The sequence below is a fragment of the Coregonus clupeaformis genome, chromosome 14 (genome assembly GCF_020615455.1).
Source record: "Coregonus clupeaformis isolate EN_2021a chromosome 14, ASM2061545v1, whole genome shotgun sequence".
Classification (NCBI taxonomy): Eukaryota; Metazoa; Chordata; class Actinopteri; order Salmoniformes; family Salmonidae; genus Coregonus; species Coregonus clupeaformis.
In genome coordinates this window covers 1,860,713-1,884,453 of record NC_059205.1, presented here as the reverse complement: position 1 = coordinate 1,884,453, position 23,741 = coordinate 1,860,713, and the positions used below count along the sequence as shown (strand labels likewise).

Below are 23,741 nucleotides of genomic sequence, written 5' to 3'. Positions count from 1 at the left end.
TCTTTACGAAACTGGATCTACGAAATGCGTATCACCTGGTGCGCATTCGTAAGGGTGATGAATGGAAGACTGCCTTCAACACACCCTTGGGACATTTTGAGTATCTGGTTATGCCTTTTGGGTTGTCCAATGCCCCTGCTGTTTTTCAGGCACTAGTCAATGATGTCCTTCGGGACATGTTGAATCGGTTTGTTTTTGTCTATCTGGATGATATCTTGATTTTCTCAGAGTCCTCCCAGGAACATGAACTGCATGTGCGCCAGGTGTTGCAAAGGTTGTTGGAGAACAAACTGTTTGTGAAGATGGAGAAATGTGAATTTCATGTGTCTGAGACCTCTTTTTGGGTTACATCATAGCTCAGGGGAGTTGCGGATGGACCCAGCTAAGATCTCTGCTGTCACGGACTGGCCAGCTCCCTCTACCCGCAAACAACTTCAACGATTCCTGGGGTTTGCGAACTTCTATAGGAGGTTCATCAAGGACTACAGCCGCATTGCGGCACCACTCACCGCTCTCACCTCCATTTCACGACCGTTCGCTTGGAATGAAGGGGCCGAATCAGCGTTCGAAGAACTGAAACATCGCTTCGCCTCGGCTCCCATTCTGATGCAGCCGGACCCCGACCGCCAGTTTGTCGTGGAGATGGATGCATCCGACACTGGGGTAGGTGCAGTGTTGTCACAACGTTCTCCTGAAGATAACAAACTGCATCCCTGTGCTTTTCTCTCAAGGAAACTTTCTCAGGCAGAGAGGAATTATGATGTTGGCAATCGTGAACTGCTCGCCGTTAAGCTGGCTCTCGAGGAGTGGCGACATTGGTTGGAGGGGCGGAACAACCCTTCATCGTTTGGACGGATCATAAGAATCTGGCTTACCTCCAGTCAGCAAAGCAGCTCAACCCCCGTCAAGCCAGGTGGGCACTATTTTTTGGGAGATTCAATTTTTCTCTGTCTTACCGTCCTGGGTCACGCAACGTCAAGCCTGACGCCCTGTCTCGTGTTCATTCGGCTGTTGATACTGGTAGTAACCCTGAACCCATTTTGCCTCCTACCTGCAGTATTGCAGTCATCACATGTGACATCGAGGGGATTGTTAGACAGGCTCAACATCATCAAGCTGACCCTGGGAGGGGTCCTCCTAACCGGATGTTTGTCCCTGAGTCTGCTCGCTCCCAGGTACTTCAGTGGGCTCACTCGTCTCCCCTTACCTGTCACCCTGGAGTTTCGCGGACCCTTGACTTTGTGCGACGGAAGTTCTGGTGGACCACGATGGAGGCGGACACTCGAGCCTTCATTGCTGCTTGTACGGTATGTGCACGAAGTAAAAACTCCACCCAGGCCAGCGCTGGTCATCTCGACCTCTACCTATACCCAGCCGGCCCTGGTCGCATATCGCTATGGATTTTGTCACTGGACTTCCCCCCTCGTCTGGTAAGACTGTCATTCTTACGGTGATTGATCGTTTTTCTAAGTTCGCTCATTTTTTGGCCCTACCTAAACTGCCCACTGCCAGAGAGACGGCTGATATTTTGGTTGAACATGTGTTCCGCTCTCATGGTCTACCCACGGATATTGTCTCTGACAGGGGTCCCCAGTTTGTCTCCCCAGGTGTGGAAAGCTTTCTGTAAAGCTTTGGGCATTACATCCAGCCTGTCCTCTGGATATCACCCCCAGACCAACGGGCAAGCCGAGAGAGCGAACCAGGAGATGGAGACCGCTCTTCGCTGTGTCACTGGGTCTAACCCTGGGTCATGGAGCTCCATGCTCCCCTGGGTGGAATATGCTCATAACACCTTGACTAACGCTTCCTCTGGTTTGTCTCCTTTTCTGTGTGCTCTGGGTTATCAACCTCCCCTGTTCCCTTCCCAAGAGAGGGAACTGGCGGTACCCTCGGTGCAGTCCCACATGCGCCGCTGCTTCAAGGTCTGGAGGAAGGCCAGGGTAGCTCTGTCCCGAGCTTCGGCGTACATGCAGAGGCAAGCCAACAGTCACCGGTCCCAGGCTCCCGGTTACTCTCCTGGTCAAGAGGTATGGCTGAAGTCACGGGACCTTCCATTGAAGGTGGAGTCTAAGAAGATGGCGCCTCGTTTTATAGGACCGTTCAAGATACTGTCTATTGTTAACCCCTGCGCGGTTAAGCTACAGCTTCCTGCCTCCCCTACGGGTTCATTCCACCTTTCATGTTTCCCAGATTAAGCCTGTGTCGGTTAGCCCTCTGTGCCCGCCCTCTCGTCCCCCCTCCTCCGCCCAGGATCGTGGGTGGGGGTCCGGTCTACACTGTCCGGCGACTTCTGGATGTTCGCCGCCGAGGTCGTGGGTTTCCAGTACCTGGTGGATTGGGAGGGTTATGGTCCCGAGGAACGTTCCTGGGTGCCCAGGAGCTTCATTGTGGATCCTGCTCTGGTCCGAGAGTTTCATAGGTTACATCCCGATAAGCCCGTCGGCCGCCAGGTGGCGTCCGTAGAGGGGGGTACTGTTAGGCCTACTGCTGCTAGGTAGCTCTCTCTGCTCTCTCCCCCTCCCCTCTGTCTGTCCTTGATTGCAGGAGTGAAGTCTGGTGTGCGGGAGTCAGGGTTCCAGCTGCAGCTCATTCACCATAATCACCTCAGCCTTTAAGACCCGGTCAAACTTACCACTCATCGTCAGATCATAGTCAAGACGACCATGTTAGTCTCGCTGCCAACTCAACCTGGTTATTTTTTGCTCTTTGTGTTTTTTGTCTGTTCTATTTACTTTTTCTCCTGTGCCACAGATATTTGGAACCTGACTCCTGCCTCCGCTTCACTCCTGCCACCACCATCCTGCTCTCCACTACCGGACCTCTCTTTTGGACTCATCACGGACACTAGGACATTACGGTACCACACCTGCCCTGATCTGGATCTGTTACCCTCCCTGTAACCTGGACTTGCTCTTCCCCTATATTTGGAAACCTGGACTTTGAACATTGTAAATAAACCTGTTAATACTTCTCTGGCTTCGTGTACTTGTCTGCATTTGGGTTCTTATCCAGTTAAATCATAACATATGCGACGTGTACAGTCAGTCAACATGAAGAGAGAAAATAGGATGTCACATATCTCAGGATATTGAATGAGTCCATATCCGGCCATAGGAAATGTCCATGTGTCATACTCAGAGTAATCTCAATATGTCTAAAAGACACATCTGGATTCAGAATGTCGGGATATGGTGCATATCCACAAAACTCCAAATACGCATTGGAACTGGTCTGTATATCAAAAACGTGTCAAGATATCCCCTGATATGGACCCTTTTTGCTTCGACGTAGATGTGAGAAAAATTGAGTTGCTTTCTAATTTCAAGCGCATGTGTAATACCATGTATTCTAATTCCAGCGTGTACAATGGTCGTTCACGCCCGTAAAAAAACACTTTTTATGTTTGATTTGGGTTTGTTGGCCGACGGTGGAAGGTGGTCGAGCTACAGCTGTCAGATCATGAGACGTCCCAGAAATCGTCTAAAACGTCTGTAGCTTCCGGACGGTTTGATCCGGTTTCCACCCAATGGAAAGGGGAGACTCTCACTAACACGATGGTGTTCTCTGGTTTTGAAGTATGAAGGTCGTTTTGTGCCAACAAAAAATAAGGGGTTAAATATGTGTCCAAAAAAACTAAAATATTTCCTGAGCTTACTTATATCTCCTAGATATTGGACAGACACTTCAAAACCTTATTGCTCATGATTTATTTTTTTACTGTCTTTTTTACCATTTATGAATGTGTTACTCAATGCATTTCTATGGGCTATAGTAATAAAGACAATTTCAATATTTTATCAAATATTTTTTGTTATATATATTTTTTTGACCTAAATTGTAAAGTAGAGTTAAACAGTAGAGTTTAACAGTAGAGACAGTAAAGTTAAACAGCACAGTTAAACAGCACAGTTAAACAGTACAGTTAAACAGCACAGTTAAACAGCACAGTTAAACAGCACAGTTAAACAGTAAAGTTAAACAGCACAGTTAAACAGCACAGTTAAACAGTACAGTTAAACAGCACAGTTAAACAGCACAGTTAAACAGCACAGTTAAACAGCACAGTTAAACAGCACAGTTAAACAGCACAGTTAAACAGCACAGTTAAACAGCACAGTTAAACAGCACAGTTAAACAGCACAGTTAAACAGCACAGTTAAACAGCACAGTTAAACAGCACAGTTAAACAGCACAGTTACTTCGCTGGTTTGTGTTGAAGCCACGGAGGAGTGACTGGTGGGCTCTGCACATTTGTGCAGACGTTGGTTGCCTTTTAGCACTACCCCCAGAAGTGGTCTTCCAAATGGTGGCCACTTACCCTTCTGTCAACAGAGGTCTGAACAAATACCACTTGTGACTGTTGCAGACACACAGAGAGAGCCTCAGAGAGATCTGGCCTTTACAACATAGTATAACATCTAACTCAGGCCTCAAGAGTGCATATTAGTTGTATCATTAAGAATATTAATTTGGTAAAATTTAACTTAAATCAGGGTCACACAGAGTGTTTCTTGGTAGTCTTAAACAAATCTACTTTGAAACAGAAGTATACACCTCACACACATGGTTATGTGCATAAAAGAAGACACCTGTACTATGTCAGCTATAGAGTTGAGTTCATTTCTAAGTTTGCATCCCAATATTACAATTTATATATACTATATATACAAAAGTATGTGACACCCCTTCAAATTAGTTGATTCAACATCAGTGCCCGACCTCACTAATGCTCTTGTGGCTGAATGGAAGCAAGTCCTCGCAGCAATGTTCCAACATCTAGTGTAAAGCCTTCTCAGAAGAGTGGAGGCTGTTATAGCAGCAAAGGGCAGACCAACTCCATGTTAATGCCCATGATTTTGGAATGAGATGTTCAATGAGCAGGTGTCCACATATTTTTGGTCATGTATTGTACATCACAGAAGACTGAAATTTGACAAGCTGACTTTTTGGAAAGGTGGCATCCTATGACGGTGCCGCGTTAAAAGTCACTGAGCTCTTCAGTAAGGACATTCTACTGCCAATGTTTGTCTATGGAGATTGCTAGATTTTATACACCTGTCAGCAACGGGTATGGCTGAACTAGCCAAATCCACAAATTTGAAGGGGTGTCCACATACTTTTGTATATATAGTGTATAACAAAAACGTTTGACATAGAAACACCACATTTTCGTCAGTAAAAAAAAAGAAGAAACGTTAATTTATTATGAAATTATGAAAAATATTAATAACATTCCACCCATGAGGCCACGAGTTCATTTGACTGCAGGAATGGGCTATAGCCCGGTTCAACCCTCTATGATTCGGTTATAAACATACAGTATATGATGCTATCCTTATTTCCAGGGTCCAATTCAATGTACCCCTCAACAATGACTGTGTCTTAGTAGCCTAATTAAAAATACCATTAATCAGCATTTGATTAATGTTAATGCATTGAGGCTTGTTTACATATTCTCCAAATGCAGCAAGGCCCTAACTAACAGAGAAGTTAGAAGACTTCTGGCCTCCCCGACTGCTCAATGGAGGCGCTTGGGAGTGACCTAGAACAGGATAGTCTTTGTGTCCGTTTTTCCCAAATGGCTAAACATTTCAGTTGCTCTTGTTGCGACCAACTGTTGATAGTGACGAACTATACAAACCAATCCTCTAATGTATCCAGAGAATGACAACAGAACTCTGTGGGCCCAATGACCCTTGCTTTATACAGCAGTAAACAGTAGAGCTGTATGAATCTGTTTGTTAGTTTGGGTCTCTAGCTGGTGTCCATTATAAATGACGGGGGCAACAAACCGGGCTTGGCTATCCGGGATCTAGTCCTATGCCTGATGTGTGTGGCCATTGTGTTGGAGTGGTGCTCCAATGACTTTAAGGGGTACTCACTCATACCAATACTTGCTCTTAATCCCTGCCTTTAGAGTGTGGAGTTGGAGGACGACCCCTTTAAAGCCAAACCACACACTTACTGAAGAATTTAGACTATACTAAGCATCATACTTGTCCAGAAGTGTTTTTTAAAGGATCAACATGATTTGTCTGTTAAAGAGTTGTAGGCTACACAATGGCTGTGAAGTCATTTTAAAATGATGATCACCTCTGGGTTTGGGTTTGAAAGTTTGTTCCTTTATTTATTAAAAGCCCCTCTCTCTTCTCAACCTCCTTATTGTTCTTGCAATGCAAGTACCACATCTTAGCCATCCTTTGTAGCCGGACTCCATAAATGATATGGGTAGATATCGTTCTCCCGAGTGGCGCAGTGGTCTAAGGCACTGCATCGCAGTGCTAAACTGTGCCACTAGAGATCCTGGTTCGAATCCAGGCTCTGTCGTAGCCGGCCGCGACCGGGAGACCCATGGGGCGGCGCGCACAATTGGCCCAGCGTCGTCCAGGGTAGGGGAGGGATTTGGCCGGCAGGGGATGTAGCTCAGTTGGTAGAGCATGGCGTTTGCAACGCCAGGGTTGTGGGTTCGATAAAATAATGTATGCACTAACTGTAAGTCGCTCTGGATAAGAGCGTCTGCTAAATGACTAAAATGTAAATGTAAATGTTAAACAGCACAGTTAAACAGCACAGTTAAACAGCACAGTTAAACAGCACAGTTAAACAGTATAGTTAAACAGTGGGTTAGAGGTGTTTTATACTGACATGGCGGTAACTCTCTCTCTCTCTCTCGCTGATTCCCAGCTGTATCATGTCAGGGTGCCAGGGTAAACTGTGTCTGTCTGTGTAGAGCAGATTATCTCTCCAGCATCTGACTGTCAGGATTATAACGTGTTTACCACGGGATTACAGATTACAGGGCGGGGAATGAACAAGTTGGCCTCCATCCGCCAGCCCAGTGACATCACCAGTTACATCAGAACAGCAGGGCTACAACACACAGCCTAACCTTTTATTGACAACATTTACATCCAGATTATTCTGGTCCCTCAAGAAGAGGAGGGGAGAGAAGAGAAGAGGAGAGGAGAGGAGAGGAGAGGAGAGGAGCAGTCTACATACCTTCTGGTTCTACTGAGGAGAGAGGAGAGAGGAGAGGAGAGGAGAGGAGAGAGAGAGAGAGAGAGAGAGAGAGAGAGAGAGGGAGAGAGAGAGAGTAGAGGTCTATATACCTCCTGGTTCTACTGAGGAGAGGAGAGGAGAGGAGAGGAGAGGAGAGGAGAGGAGAGGAGAGGAGAGGAGAGGAGAGGAGAGGAGAGGAGAGGAGCAGTCTTTATACAGCATCACTAGAACGAATGTTAACCATCACTGTGCTGTTAGCATCACTAGAACCAATGTTAACCATCACTGTGCTGTTAGCATCACTAGAACCAATGTTAACCATCACTGTGCATAGAGCATCACTAGAACCAATGTTAACCATCACTGTGCTGTTAGCATCACTAGAACCAATGTTAACCATCACTGTGCTGTTAGCATCACTAGAACCAATGTTAACCATCACTGTGCTGTTAGCATCACTAGAACCAATGTTAACCATCACTGTGCTGTTAGCATCACTAGAACCAATGTTAACCATCACTGTGCTGTTAGCATCACTAGAACCAATGTTAACCATCACTGTGCTGTTAGCATCACTAGAACCAATGTTAACCATCACTGTGCTGTTAGCATCACTAGAACCAATGTTAACCATCACTGTGCTGTTAGCATCACTAGAACCAATGTTAACCATCACTGTGCTGTTAGCATCACTAGAACCAATGTTAACCATCACTGTGCTGTTAGCATCACTAGAACCAATGTTAACCATCACTGTGCTGTTAGCATCACTAGAACCAATGTTAACCATCACTGTGCTGTTAGCATCACTAGAACCAATGTTAACCATCACTGTGCTGTTAGCATCACTAGAACCAATGTTAACCATCACTGTGCTGTTAGCATCACTAGAACCAATGTTAACCATCACTGTGCATAGAGCATTACTAGAACCAATGTTAACCATCACTGTGCATAGAGCATCACTAGAACCAATGTTAACCATCACTGTGCTGTTAGAATCACTAGAACCAATGTTAACCATCAATGTGCTGTTAGCATCACTAGAACCAATGTTAACCATCACTGTGCTGTTAGCATCACTAGAACCAATGTTAACCATCACTGTGCATAGAGCATCACTAGAACCAATGTTAACCATCACTGTGCTGTTAGCATCACTAGAACCAATGTTAACCATCACTGTGCTGTTAGCATCACTAGAACCAATGTTAACCATCACTGTGCTGTTAGCATCACTAGAACCAATGTTAACCATCACTGTGCTGTTAGCATCACTAGAACCAATGTTAACCATCACTGTGCTGTTAGCATCACTAGAACCAATGTTAACCATCACTGTGCTGTTAGCATCACTAGAACCAATGTTAACCATCACTGTGCTGTTAGCATCACTAGAACCAATGTTAACCATCACTGTGCTGTTAGCATCACTAGAACCAATGTTAACCATCACTGTGCTGTTAGCATCACTAGAACCAATGTTAACCATCACTGTGCTGTTAGCATCACTAGAACCAATGTTAACCATCACTGTGCTGTTAGCATCACTAGAACCAATGTTAACCATCACTGTGCTGTTAGCATCACTAGAACCAATGTTAACCATCACTGTGCTGTTAGCATCACTAGAACCAATGTTAACCATCACTGTGCTGTTAGCATCACTAGAACCAATGTTAACCATCACTGTGCTGTTAGCATCACTAGAACCAATGTTAACCATCACTGTGCTGTTAGCATCACTAGAACCAATGTTAACCATCACTGTGCTGTTAGCATCACTATAACCAATGTTAACCATCACTGTGCTGTTAGCATCACTAGAACCAATGTTAACCATCACTGTGCTGTTAGCATCACTATAACCAATGTTAACCATCACTGTGCTGTTAGCATCACTAGAACCAATGTTAACCATCACTGTGCTGTTAGCATCACTAGAACCAATGTTAACCATCACTGTGCTGTTAGCATCACTAGAACCAATGTTAACCATCACTGTGCTGTTAGCATCACTAGAACCAATGTTAACCATCACTGTGCTGTTAGCATCACTAGAACCAATGTTAACCATCACTGTGCTGTTAGCATCACTAGAACCAATGTTAACCATCACTGTGCTGTTAGCATCACTAGAACCAATGTTAACCATCACTGTGCTGTTAGCATCACTAGAACCAATGTTAACCATCACTGTGCTGTTAGCATCACTAGAACCAATGTTAACCATCACTGTGCATAGAGCATTACTAGAACCAATGTTAACCATCACTGTGCATAGAGCATCACTAGAACCAATGTTAACCATCACTGTGCTGTTAGCATCACTAGAACCAATGTTAACCATCACTGTGCATAGAGCATCACTAGAACCAATGTTAACCATCACTGTGCTGTTAGCATCACTAGAACCAATGTTAACCATCACTGTGCTGTTAGCATCACTAGAACCAATGTTAACCATCACTGTGCATAGAGCATTACTAGAACCAATGTTAACCATCACTGTGCATAGAGCATCACTAGAACCAATGTTAACCATCACTGTGCTGTTAGAATCACTAGAACCAATGTTAACCATCAATGTGCTGTTAGCATCACTAGCACCAATGTTAACCATCACTGTGCTGTTAGCATCACTAGAACCAATGTTAACCATCACTGTGCTGTTAGCATCACTAGAACCAATGTTAACCATCACTGTGCTGTTAGAACCACTATAACCAATGTTAACCATCACTGTGCTGTTAGCATCACTAGAACCAATGTTAACCATCACTGTGCTGTTAGCATCACTAGAACCAATGTTAACCATCACTGTGCTGTTAGCATCACTAGAACCAATGTTAACCATCACTGTGCTGTTAGCATCACTAGAACCAATGTTAACCATCACTGTGCTGTTAGCATCACTAAAACCAATGTTAACCATCACTGTGCTGTTAGAATCACTAGAACCAATGTTAACCATCACTGTGCTGTTAGCATCACTAGAACCAATATTAACCATCACTGTGCTGTTAGCATCACTAGAACCAATGTTAACCATCACTGTGCTGTTAGCATCACTAGAACCAATGTTAACATCACTGTGCTGTTAGCATCACTATAACCAATGTTAACCATCACTGTGCTGTTAGCATCACTAGAACCAATGTTAACCATCACTGTGCTGTTAGCATCACTATAACCAATGTTAACCATCACTGTGCTGTTAGCATCACTAGAACCAATGTTAACCATCACTGTGCTGTTAGCATCACTAGAACCAATGTTAACCATCACTGTGCTGTTAGCATCACTAGAACCAATGTTAACCATCACTGTGCTGTTAGCATCACTAGAACCAATGTTAACCATCACTGTGCTGTTAGCATCACTAGAACCAATGTTAACCATCACTGTGCTGTTAGCATCACTAGAACCAATGTTAACCATCACTGTGCTGTTAGCATCACTAGAACCAATGTTAACCATCACTGTGCTGTTAGCATCACTAGAACCAATGTTAACCATCACTGTGCTGTTAGCATCACTAGAACCAATGTTAACCATCACTGTGCATAGAGCATCACTAGAACCAATGTTAACCATCACTGTGCTGTTAGCATCACTAGAACCAATGTTAACCATCACTGTGCTGTTAGCATCACTAGAACCAATGTTAACCATCACTGTGCATAGAGCATTACTAGAACCAATGTTAACCATCACTGTGCATAGAGCATCACTAGAACCAATGTTAACCATCACTGTGCTGTTAGAATCACTAGAACCAATGTTAACCATCAATGTGCTGTTAGCATCACTAGCACCAATGTTAACCATCACTGTGCTGTTAGCATAACTAGAACCAATGTTAACCATCACTGTGCTGTTAGCATCACTAGAACCAATGTTAACCATCACTGTGCTGTTAGAATCACTATAACCAATGTTAACCATCACTGTGCTGTTAGCATCACTAGAACCAATGTTAACCATCACTGTGCTGTTAGCATCACTAGAACCAATGTTAACCATCACTGTGCTGTTAGCATCACTAGAACCAATGTTAACCATCACTGTGCTGTTAGCATCACTAGAACCAATGTTAACCATCACTGTGCTGTTAGCATCACTAGAACCAATGTTAACCATCACTGTGCTGTTAGCATCACTAGAACCAATGTTAACCATCACCGTGCTGTTAGCATCACTAGAACCAATGTTAACCATCACTGTGCTGTTAGCATCACTAGAACCAATGTTAACATCACTGTGCTGTTAGCATCACTATAACCAATGTTAACCATCACTGTGCTGTTAGCATCACTAGAACCAATGTTAACCATCACTGTGCTGTTAGCATCACTAGAACCAATGTTAACCATCACTGTGCTGTTAGCATCACTAGAACCAATGTTAACCATCACTGTGCTGTTAGCATCACTAGAACCAATGTTAACCATCACTGTGCTGTTAGCATCACTAGAACCAATGTTAACCATCACTGTGCTGTTAGCATCACTAGAACCAATGTTAACCATCACTGTGCTGTTAGCATCACTAGAACCAATGTTAACCATCACTGTGCTGTTAGCATCACTAGAACCAATGTTAACCATCACTGTGCTGTTAGCATCACTAGAACCAATGTTAACCATCACTGTGCTGTTAGCATCACTAGAACCAATGTTAACCATCACTGTGCTGTTAGCATCACTAGAACCAATGTTAACCATCACTGTGCATAGAGCATCACTAGAACCAATGTTAACCATCACTGTGCTGTTAGCATCACTAGAACCAATGTTAACCATCACTGTGCTGTTAGCATCACTAGAACCAATGTTAACCATCACTGTGCATAGAGCATCACTAGAATCAATGTTAACCATCACTGTGCATAGAGCATCACTAGAACCAATGTTAACCATCACTGTGCTGTTAGAATCACTAGAACCAATGTTAACCATCAATGTGCTGTTAGCATCACTAGAACCAATGTTAACCATCACTGTGCTGTTAGCATCACTAGAACCAATGTTAACCATCACTGTGCTGTTAGCATCACTAGAACCAATGTTAACCATCACTGTGCTGTTAGAATCACTATAACCAATGTTAACCATCACTGTGCTGTTAGCATCACTAGAACCAATGTTAACCATCACTGTGCTGTTAGCATCACTAGAACCAATGTTAACCATCACTGTGCTGTTAGCATCACTAGAACCAATGTTAACCATCACTGTGCTGTTAGCATCACTAGAACCAATGTTAACCATCACTGTGCTGTTAGCATCACTAGAACCAATGTTAACCATCACTGTGCTGTTAGCATCACTAGAACCAATGTTAACCATCACTGTGCTGTTAGCATCACTAGAACCAATGTTAACCATCACTGTGCTGTTAGCATCACTAGAACCAATGTTAACCATCACTGTGCTGTTAGCCTCACTAGAACCAATGTTAACCATCACTGTGCTGTTAGCATCACTAGAACCAATGTTAACCATCACTGTGCTGTTAGCATCACTAGAACCAATGTTAACCATCACTGTGCTGTTAGCATCACTAGAACCAATGTTAACCATCACTGTGCTGTTAGCATCACTATAACCAATGTTAACCATCACTGTGCTGTTAGCATCACTATAACCAATGTTAACCATCACTGTGCTGTTAGCATCACTAGAACCAATGTTAACCATCACTGTGCTGTTAGCATCACTAGAACCAATGTTAACCATCACTGTGCTGTTAGCATTACTAGAACCAATGTTAACCATCACTGTGCTGTTAGCATCACTAGAACCAATGTTAACCATCACTGTGCTGTTAGCATCACTAGAACCAATGTTAACCATCACTGTGCTGTTAGCATCACTAGAACCAATGTTAACCATCACTGTGCTGTTAGCATCACTAGAACCAATGTTAACCATCACTGTGCTGTTAGCATCACTAGAACCAATGTTAACCATCACTGTGCTGTTAGCATCACTAGAACCAATGTTAACCATCACTGTGCATAGAGCATCACTAGAACCAATGTTAACCATCACTGTGCTGTTAGCATCACTAGAACCAATGTTAACCATCACTGTGCTGTTAGCATCACTAGAACCAATGTTAACCATCACTGTGCATAGAGCATCACTAGAACCAATGTTAACCATCACTGTGCATAGAGCATCACTAGAACCAATGTTAACCATCACTGTGCTGTTAGAATCACTAGAACCAATGTTAACCATCAATGTGCTGTTAGCATCACTAGAACCAATGTTAACCATCACTGTGCTGTTAGCATCGCTAGAACCAATGTTAACCATCACTGTGCTGTTAGTATCACTAGAACCAATGTTAACCATCACTGTGCTGTTAGCATCACTATAACCAATGTTAACCATCACTGTGCTGTTAGCATCACTAGAACCAATGTTAACCATCACTGTGCTGTTAGCATCACTATAACCAATGTTAACCATCACTGTGCTGTTAGCATCACTAGAACCAATGTTAACCATCACCGTGCTGTTAGCATCACTAGAACCAATGTTAACCATCACTGTGCTGTTAGCATCACTAGAACCAATGTTAACCATCACTGTGCTGTTAGCATCACTAGAACCAATGTTAACCATCACTGTGCTGTTAGCATCACTAGAACCAATGTTAACCATCACTGTGCTGTTAGCATCACTAGAACCAATGTTAACCATCACTGTGCTGTTAGCATCACTAGAACCAATGTTAACCATCACTGTGCTGTTAGCATCACTAGAACCAATGTTAACCATCACTGTGCTGTTAGCATCACTAGAACCAATGTTAACCATCACTGTGCATAGAGCATCACTAGAACCAATGTTAACCATCACTGTGCTGTTAGCATCACTAGAACCAATGTTAACCATCACTGTGCTGTTAGCATCACTAGAACCAATGTTAACCATCACTGTGCATAGAGCATCACTAGAACCAATGTTAACCATCACTGTGCATAGAGCATCACTAGAACCAATGTTAACCATCACTGTGCTGTTAGAATCAATAGATCCAATGTTAACCATCAATGTGCTGTTAGCATCACTAGAACCAATGTTAACCATCACTGTGCTGTTAGCATCACTAGAACCAATGTTAACCATCACTGTGCTGTTAGCATCACTAGAACCAATGTTAACCATCACTGTGCTGTTAGAATCACTAGAACCAATGTTAACCATCACTGTGCTGTTAGCATCACTAGAACCAATGTTAACCATCACTGTGCTGTTAGCATCACTATAACCAATGTTAACCATCACTGTGCTGTTAGCATCACTAGAACCAATGTTAACCATCACTGTGCTGTTAGCATCACTAGAACCAATGTTAACCATCACTGTGCTGTTAGCATCACTAGAACCAATGTTAACCATCACTGTGCTGTTAGCATCACTAGAACCAATGTTAACCATCACTGTGCTGTTAGCATCACTAGAACCAATGTTAACCATCACTGTGCTGTTAGCATCACTAGAACCAATGTTAACCATCACTGTGCTGTTAGCATCACTAGAACCAATGTTAACCATCACTGTGCTGTTAGCATCACTAGAACCAATGTTAACCATCACTGTGCTGTTAGCATCACTATAACCAATGTTAACCATCACTGTGCTGTTAGCATCACTAGAACCAATGTTAACCATCACTGTGCTGTTAGCATCACTAGAACCAATGTTAACCATCACTGTGCTGTTAGCATCACTAGAACCAATGTTAACCATCACTGTGCTGTTAGCATCACTAGAACCAATGTTAACCATCACTGTGCTGTTAGCATCACTAGAACCAATGTTAACCATCACTGTGCTGTTAGCATCACTAGAACCAATGTTAACCATCACTGTGCTGTTAGCATCACTAGAACCAATGTTGGTTTGGAACTCTGGGGACTTTATCTATGCTAATCTTCTTTACTCTCTCCTCCTCTCTTCCTCCTCCTCTCTTCCTCCTCCTCTCTTCCTCCTCCTCTCGTCCTCCTCCTCTCTTCCTCCTCCTCTCTTCCTCCTCCTCTCGTCCTCCTCCTCTCTTCCTCCTCCTCTCTTCCTCCTCCTCTCGTCCTCCTCCTCTCTTCCTCCTCCTCTCTTCCTCCTCCTCTCGTCCTCCTCCTCTCTTCCTCCTCCTCTCTTCCTCCTCCTCTCTTCCTCCTCCTCTCGTCCTCCTCCTCTCTTCCTCCTCCTCTCTTCCTCCTCCTCTCGTCCTCCTCCTCTCTTCCTCCTCCTCCTCCTCCTCTCCTCTCAGTGTGATGCTTCTCCCTCAGTTCTCCAGGCTAACCCTGCTCCTCCTCCCCCTGTCCTGTGTTTCCTGTCCATCAGGGTGTCGCTGCTACAGCCTGACTGTGGAGTGTGGATCTCTGGGACTCAGAGAGATCCCTCAGGGCGTGCCTGACACCACACAGGTCAATATAATATAATACACAGGTTCATGTCTTTACTCAGACTAACCCATCAACACTGAGATTGCTTCTTTAATGATTTGGTAGACTGGTAGACTATAGCAGCTTAGCTCTCCTCAGTGTAGTAATTACTTGGTAGGCTATAGCAGCTTAGCTCTCCTCAGTGTAGTAATGACTTGGTAGACTATAGCAGCTTAGCTCTCCTCAGTGTAGTAATGACTTGGTAGACTATAGCAGCTTAGCTCTCCTCAGTGTAGTAATGACTTGGTAGACTGGTAGACTATAGCAGCTTAGCTCTCCCTCAGTGTAGTAATGACTTGGTAGACTATAGCAGCTTAGCTCTCCCTCAGTGTAGTAATGACTTGGTAGACTATAGCAGCTTAGCTCTCCTCAGTGTAGTAATGACTTGGTAGACTATAGCAGCTTAGCTCTCCCTCAGTGTAGTAATGACTTGGTAGACTATAGCAGCTTAGCTCTCCTCAGTGTAGTAATGACTTGGTAGACTATAGCAGCTTAGCTCTCCTCAGTGTAGTAATGACTTGGTAGACTATAGCAGCTTAGCTCTCCTCTGTGTAGTAATGACTTGGTAGACTATAGCAGCTTAGCTCTCCTCTGTGTAGTAATGACTTGGTAGACTGGTAGACTATAGCAGCTTAGCTCTCCTCAGTGTAGTAATGACTTGGTAGGCTATAGCAGCTTAGCTCTCCTCAGTGTAGTAATGACTTGGTAGACTATAGCAGCTTAGCTCTCCTCAGTGTAGTAATGACTTGGTAGGCTATAGCAGCTTAGCTCTCCTCAGTGTAGTAATGACTTGGTAGACTGGTAGACTATGGCAGCTTAGCTCTCCCTCAGTGTAGTAATGACTTGGTAGACTATAGCAGCTTAGCTCTCCTCAGTGTAGTAATGACTTGGTAGACTTGTAGACTATAGCAGCTTAGCTCTCCTCAGTGTAGTAATGACTTGGTAGACTGGTAGGCTATAGCAGCTTAGCTCTCCTCAGTGTAGTAATGACTTGGTAGACTATAGCAGCTTAGCTCTCCTCAGTGTAGTAATGACTTGGTAGACTATAGCAGCTTAGCTCTCCTCAGTGTAGTAATGACTTGGTAGACTGGTAGACTATAGCAGCTTAGCTCTCCTCAGTGTAGTAATGACTTGGTAGACTATAGTAGCTTAGCTCTCCCTCAGTGTAGTAATGACTTGGTAGACTATAGCAGCTTAGCTCTCCTCAGTGTAGTAATGACTTGGTAGGCTATAGCAGCTTAGCTCTCCTCAGTGTAGTAATGACTTGGTAGGCTATAGCAGCTTAGCTCTCCTCAGTGTAGTAATGACTTGGTAGACTGGTAGGCTATTGCAGCTTAGCTCTCCTCAGTGTAGTAATGACTTGGTAGACTATAGCAGCTTAGCTCTCCTCAGTGTAGTAATGACTTGGTAGGCTATAGCAGCTTAGCTCTCCTCAGTGTAGTAATGACTTGGTAGACTGGTAGACTATAGCAGCTTAGCTCTCCTCAGTGTAGTAATGACTTGGTAGACTATAGCAGCTTAGCTCTCCTCAGTGTAGTAATGACTTGGTAGACTGGTAGACTATAGCAGCTTAGCTCTCCTCAGTGTAGTAATGACTTGGTAGACTATAGCAGCTTAGATCTCCTCAGTGTAGTAATGACTTGGTAGACTATAGCAGCTTAGCTCTCATCAGTGTAGTAATGACTTGGTGGACTGGTAGACTATAGCAGCTTAGCTCTCCTCAGTGTAGTAATGACTTGGTAGGCTATAGCAGCTTAGCTCTCCTCAGTGTAGTAATGACTTGGTAGACTGGTAGGCTATAGCAGCTTAGCTCTCCTCAGTGTAGTAATGACTTGGTAGGCTATAGCAGCTTAGCTCTCCTCAGTGTAGTAATGACTTGGTAGACTGGTAGGCTATTGCAGCTTAGCTCTCCTCAGTGTAGTAATGACTTGGTAGACTATAGCAGCTTAGCTCTCCCAGTGTAGTAATACTTGGTAGGCTATAGCAGCTTAGCTCTCCTCAGTGTAGTAATGACTTGGTAGACTGGTAGACTATAGCAGCTTAGCTCTCCTCAGTGTAGTAATGACTTGGTAGACTATAGCAGCTTAGCTCTCCTCAGTGTAGTAATGACTTGGTAGACTGGTAGACTATAGCAGCTTAGCTCTCCTCAGTGTAGTAATGACTTGGTAGACTATAGCAGCTTAGATCTCCTCAGTGTAGTAATGACTTGGTAGACTATAGCAGCTTAGCTCTCATCAGTGTAGTAATGACTTGGTGGACTGGTAGACTATAGCAGCTTAGCTCTCCTCAGTGTAGTAATGACTTGGTAGGCTATAGCAGCTTAGCTCTCCTCAGTGTAGTAATGACTTGGTAGACTGGTAGGCTATAGCAGCTTAGCTCTCCTCAGTGTAGTAATGACTTGGTAGGCTATAGCAGCTTAGCTCTCCTCAGTGTAGTAATGACTTGGTAGACTATAGCAGCTTAGCTCTCCTCAGTGTAGTAATGACTTGGTAGACTGGTAGGCTATAGCAGCTTAGCTCTCCTCAGTGTAGTAATGACTTGGTAGGCTATAGCAGCTTAGCTCTCCTCAGTGTAGTAATGACTTGGTAGACTATAGCAGCCTAGCTCTCCTCAGTGTAGTAATGACTTGGTAGACTGGTAGACTATAGCAGCTTAGCTCTCCTCAGTGTAGTAATGACTTGGGAAGACTATAGCAGCTTAGCTCTCCTCAGTGTAGTAATGACTTGGTAGACTATAGCAGCTTAGCTCTCCTCAGTGTAGTAATGACTTGGTAGACTGGTAGACTATAGCAGCTTAGCTCTCCTCAGTGTAGTAATGACTTGGTAGACTATAGCAGCTTAGCTCTCCTCAGTGTAGTAATGACCTGGTAGACTATAGCAGCTTAGCTCTCCTCAGTGTAGTAATGACTTGGTAGACTATAGCAGCTTAGCTCTCCTCAGTGTAGTAATGACTTGGTAGACTGGTAGACTATAGCAGCTTAGCTCTCCCTCAGTGTAGTAATGACTTGGAAGACTATAGCAGCTTAGCTCTCCTCAGTGTAGTAATGACTTGATAGACTATAGCAGCTTAGCTCTCCTCATTGTAGTAATGACTTGGTAGACTGGTAGACTATAGCAGCTTAGCTCTACTCAGTGTAGTAATGACTTGGTAGACTATAGCAGCTTAGCTCTCCTCAGTGTAGTAATGACCTGGTAGACTATAGCAGCTTAGCTCTCCTCAGTGTAGTAATGACTTGGTAGACTATAGCAGCTTAGCTCTCCTCAGTGTAGTAATGACTTGGTAGACTATAGCAGCTTAGCTCTCCTCAGTGTAGTAATGACTTGAGCGTAGACTAGCTAGCAGCTTAGCTCTCCCTCAGTGTAGTAATGACTTGGTAGACTATAGCAGCTTAGCTCTCCTCAGTGTAGTAATGACTTGGTAGACTATAGCAGCTTAGCTCTCCTCAGTGTAGTAATGACTTGGTAGACTATAGCAGCATAGCTCTCCCTCAGTGTAGTAATGACTTGGTAGACTATAGCAGCTTAGCTCTCCTCAGTGTAGTAATGACTTGGTAGACTGGTAGACTATAGCAGCTTAGCTCTCCTCAGTGTAGTAATGACTTGGTAGACTGGTAGACTATAGCAGCTAGCTCTCCTCAGTGTAGTAATGACTTGGTAGACTGGTAGACTATAGCAGCTTAGCTCAACTCAGTATAGTAATGACTTGGTAGGCTATAGCAGCTTAGCTCTCCTCAGTGTAGTAATGACTTGGTAGGCTATAGCAGCTTAGCTCTCCTCAGTGTAGTAATGACTTGGTAGACTGGTAGACTATAGCAGCTTAGCTCTCCTCAGTGTAGTAATGACTTGGTAGGCTATAGCAGCTTAGCTCTCCTCAGTGTAGTAATGACTTGATAGACTGGTAGACTATAGCAGCTTAGCTCTCCTCAGTGTAGTAATGACTTGGTAGGCTATAGCAGCTTAGCTCTCCTCAGTGTAGTAATGACTTGGTAGGCTATAGCAGCTTAGCTCTCCTCAGTGTAGTAATGACTTGGTAGGCTGGTAGACTATAGCAGCTTAGCTCTCCTCAGTGTAGTAATGACTTGGTAGACTATAGCAGCTTAGCTCTCCTCAGTGTAGTAATGACTTGGTAGACTGGTAGACTATAGCAGCTTAGCTCTCCTCAGTGTAGTAATGACTTGGTAGACTATAGCAGCTTAGATCTCCTCAGTGTAGTAATGTCTTGGTAGACTATAGCAGCTTAGCTCTCCTCAGTGTAGTAATGACTTGGTAGACTGGTAGACTATAGCAGCTTAGCTCTCCTCAGTGTAGTAATGACTTGGTAGGCTATAGCAGCTTAGCTCTCCTCAGTGTAGTAATGACTTGGTAGACTGGTAGGCTATAGCAGCTTAGCTCTCCTCAGTGTAGTAATGACTTGGTAGGCTATAGCAGCTTAGCTCTCCTCAGTGTAGTAATGACTTGGTAGACTATAGCAGCTTAGCTCTCCTCAGTGTAGTAATGACTTGGTAGACTGGTAGGCTATAGCAGCTTAGCTCTCCTCAGTGTAGTAATGACTTGGTAGGCTATAGCAGCTTAGCTCTCCTCAGTGTAGTAATGACTTGATAGACTATAGCAGCTTAGCTCTCCTCAGTGTAGTAATGACTTGGTAGACTGGTAGACTATAGCAGCTTAGCTCTCCTCAGTGTAGTAATGACTTGGAAGACTATAGCAGCTTAGCTCTCCCTCAGTGTAGTAATGACTTGGTAGACTATAGCAGCTTAGCTCTCCTCAGTGTAGTAATGACTTGGTAGACTGGTAGACTATAGCAGCTTAGCTCTCCTCAGTGTAGTAATGACTTGGTAGACTATAGCAGCTTAGCTCTCCTCAGTGTAGTAATGACCTGGTAGACTATAGCAGCTTAGCTCTCCTCAGTGTAGTAATGACTTGGTAGACTATAGCAGCTTAGCTCTCCTCAGTGTAGTAATGACTTGGTAGACTGGTAGACTATAGCAGCTTAGCTCTCCTCAGTGTAGTAATGACTTGGAAGACTATAGCAGCTTAGCTCTCCTCAGTGTAGTAATGACTTGGTAGACTATAGCAGCTTAGCTCTCCTCAGTGTAGTAATGACTTGGTAGACTATAGCAGCTTAGCTCTCCTCAGTGTAGTAATGACTTGGTAGACTATAGCAGCTTAGCTCTCCTCAGTGTAGTAATGACTTGGTAGACTGGTAGACTATAGCAGCTTAGCTCTCCTCAGTGTAGTAATGACTTGGTAGACTATAGCAGCTTAGCTCTCCTCAGTGTAGTAATGACTTGGTAGACTATAGCAGCTTAGCTCTCCTCAGTGTAGTAATGACTTGGTAGACTGGTAGACTATAGCAGCTTAGCTCTCCTCAGTGTAGTAATGACTTGGTAGACTATAGTAGCTTAGCTCTCCTCAGTGTAGTAATGACTTGGTAGACTATAGCAGCTTAGCTCTCCTCAGTGTAGTAATGACTTGGTAGGCTATAGCAGCTTAGCTCTCCTCAGTGTAGTAATGACTTGGTAGGCTATAGCAGCTTAGCTCTCCTCAGTGTAGTAATGACTTGGTAGACTGGTAGGCTATTGCAGCTTAGCTCTCCTCAGTGTAGTAATGACTTGGTAGACTATAGCAGCTTAGCTCTCCTCAGTGTAGTAATGACTTGGTAGGCTATAGCAGCTTAGCTCTCCCTCAGTGTAGTAATGACTTGGTAGACTGGTAGACTATAGCAGCTTAGCTCTCCCTCAGTGTAGTAATGACTTGGTAGACTATAGCAGCTTAGCTCTCCTCAGTGTAGTAATGACTTGGTAGACTGGTAGACTATAGCAGCTTAGCTCTCCTCAGTGTAGTAATGACTTGGTAGACTATAGCAGCTTAGATCTCCTCAGTGTAGTAATGACTTGGTAGACTATAGCAGCTTAGCTCTCATCAGTGTAGTAATGACTTGGTGGACTGGTAGACTATAGCAGCTTAGCTCTCCTCAGTGTAGTAATGACTTGGTAGGCTATAGCAGCTTAGCTCTCCTCAGTGTAGTAATGACTTGGTAGACTGGTAGGCTATAGCAGCTTAGCTCTCCTCAGTGTAGTAATGACTTGGTAGGCTATAGCAGCTTAGCTCTCCTCAGTGTAGTAATGACTTGGTAGACTGGTAGGCTATTGCAGCTTAGCTCTCCTCAGTGTAGTAATGACTTGGTAGACTATAGCAGCTTAGCTCTCCTCAGTGTAGTAATGACTTGGTAGGCTATAGCAGCTTAGCTCTCCTCAGTGTAGTAATGACTTGGTAGACTGGTAGACTATAGCAGCTTAGCTCTCCTCAGTGTAGTAATGACTTGGTAGACTATAGCAGCTTAGCTCTCCTCAGTGTAGTAATGACTTGGTAGACTGGTAGACTATAGCAGCTTAGCTCTCCCTCAGTGTAGTAATGACTTGGTAGACTATAGCAGCTTAGATCTCCTCAGTGTAGTAATGACTTGGTAGACTATAGCAGCTTAGCTCTCATCAGTGTAGTAATGACTTGGTGGACTGGTAGACTATAGCAGCTTAGCTCTCCTCAGTGTAGTAATGACTTGGTAGGCTATAGCAGCTTAGCTCTCCTCAGTGTAGTAATGACTTGGTAGACTGGTAGGCTATAGCAGCTTAGCTCTCCTCAGTGTAGTAATGACTTGGTAGGCTATAGCAGCTTAGCTCTCCTCAGTGTAGTAATGACTTGGTAGACTATAGCAGCTTAGCTCTCCTCAGTGTAGTAATGACTTGGTAGACTGGTAGGCTATAGCAGCTTAGCTCTCCTCAGTGTAGTAATGACTTGGTAGGCTATAGCAGCTTAGCTCTCCTCAGTGTAGTAATGACTTGGTAGACTATAGCAGCTTAGCTCTCCTCAGTGTAGTAATGACTTGGTAGACTGGTAGACTATAGCAGCTTAGCTCTCCTCAGTGTAGTAATGACTTGGAAGACTATAGCAGCTTAGCTCTCCTCAGTGTAGTAATGACTTGGTAGACTATAGCAGCTTAGCTCTCCTCAGTGTAGTAATGACTTGGTAGACTGGTAGACTATAGCAGCTTAGCTCTCCTCAGTGTAGTAATGACTTGGTAGACTATAGCAGCTTAGCTCTCCTCAGTGTAGTAATGACCTGGTAGACTATAGCAGCTTAGCTCTCCTCAGTGTAGTAATGACTTGGTAGACTATAGCAGCTTAGCTCTCCTCAGTGTAGTAATGACTTGGTAGACTGGTAGACTATAGCAGCTTAGCTCTCCTCAGTGTAGTAATGACTTGGAAGACTATAGCAGCTTAGCTCTCCTCAGTGTAGTAATGACTTGATAGACTATAGCAGCTTAGCTCTCCTCATTGTAGTAATGACTTGGTAGACTGGTAGACTATAGCAGCTTAGCTCTACTCAGTGTAGTAATGACTTGGTAGACTATAGCAGCTTAGCTCTCCTCAGTGTAGTAATGACCTGGTAGACTATAGCAGCTTAGCTCTCCTCAGTGTAGTAATGACTTGGTAGACTATAGCAGCTTAGCTCTCCTCAGTGTAGTAATGACTTGGTAGACTATAGCAGCTTAGCTCTCCTCAGTGTAGTAATGACTTGGTAGACTGGTAGACTATAGCAGCTTAGCTCTCCTCAGTGTAGTAATGACTTGGTAGACTATAGCAGCTTAGCTCTCCTCAGTGTAGTAATGACTTGGTAGACTATAGCAGCTTAGCTCTCCTCAGTGTAGTAATGACTTGGTAGACTATAGCAGCATAGCTCTCCTCAGTGTAGTAATGACTTGGTAGACTATAGCAGCTTAGCTCTCCTCAGTGTAGTAATGACTTGGTAGACTGGTAGACTATAGCAGCTTAGCTCTCCTCAGTGTAGTAATGACTTGGTAGACTGGTAGACTATAGCAGCTTAGCTCTCCTCAGTGTAGTAATGACTTGGTAGACTGGTAGACTATAGCAGCTTAGCTCAACTCAGTATAGTAATGACTTGGTAGGCTATAGCAGCTTAGCTCTCCTCAGTGTAGTAATGACTTGGTAGGCTATAGCAGCTTAGCTCTCCTCAGTGTAGTAATGACTTGGTAGACTGGTAGACTATAGCAGCTTAGCTCTCCTCAGTGTAGTAATGACTTGGTAGGCTATAGCAGCTTAGCTCTCCTCAGTGTAGTAATGACTTGATAGACTGGTAGACTATAGCAGCTTAGCTCTCCTCAGTGTAGTAATGACTTGGTAGGCTATAGCAGCTTAGCTCTCCTCAGTGTAGTAATGACTTGGTAGGCTATAGCAGCTTAGCTCTCCTCAGTGTAGTAATGA

At 43.9% G+C, this 23,741-nt stretch overlaps 1 protein-coding gene across 1 annotated transcript in view; it reads left to right on the top strand.

Annotated features, from left to right (window-relative positions):
• The first annotated feature begins 6,807 nt into the window (after positions 1–6,807).
• The window catches only part of LOC121581617 (leucine-rich repeat-containing protein 24-like), a 75,418-nt gene continuing 58,484 nt past the window's right edge, over positions 6,808–23,741 (top strand). Inside the window, exons 1-2 of the mRNA XM_045224907.1 lie at positions 6,808–6,850; positions 15,360–15,442. Of these exons, the coding sequence (XP_045080842.1) occupies positions 6,808–6,850; positions 15,360–15,442 (126 nt within the window). The remainder of the gene's footprint in view (positions 6,851–15,359; positions 15,443–23,741) is intronic.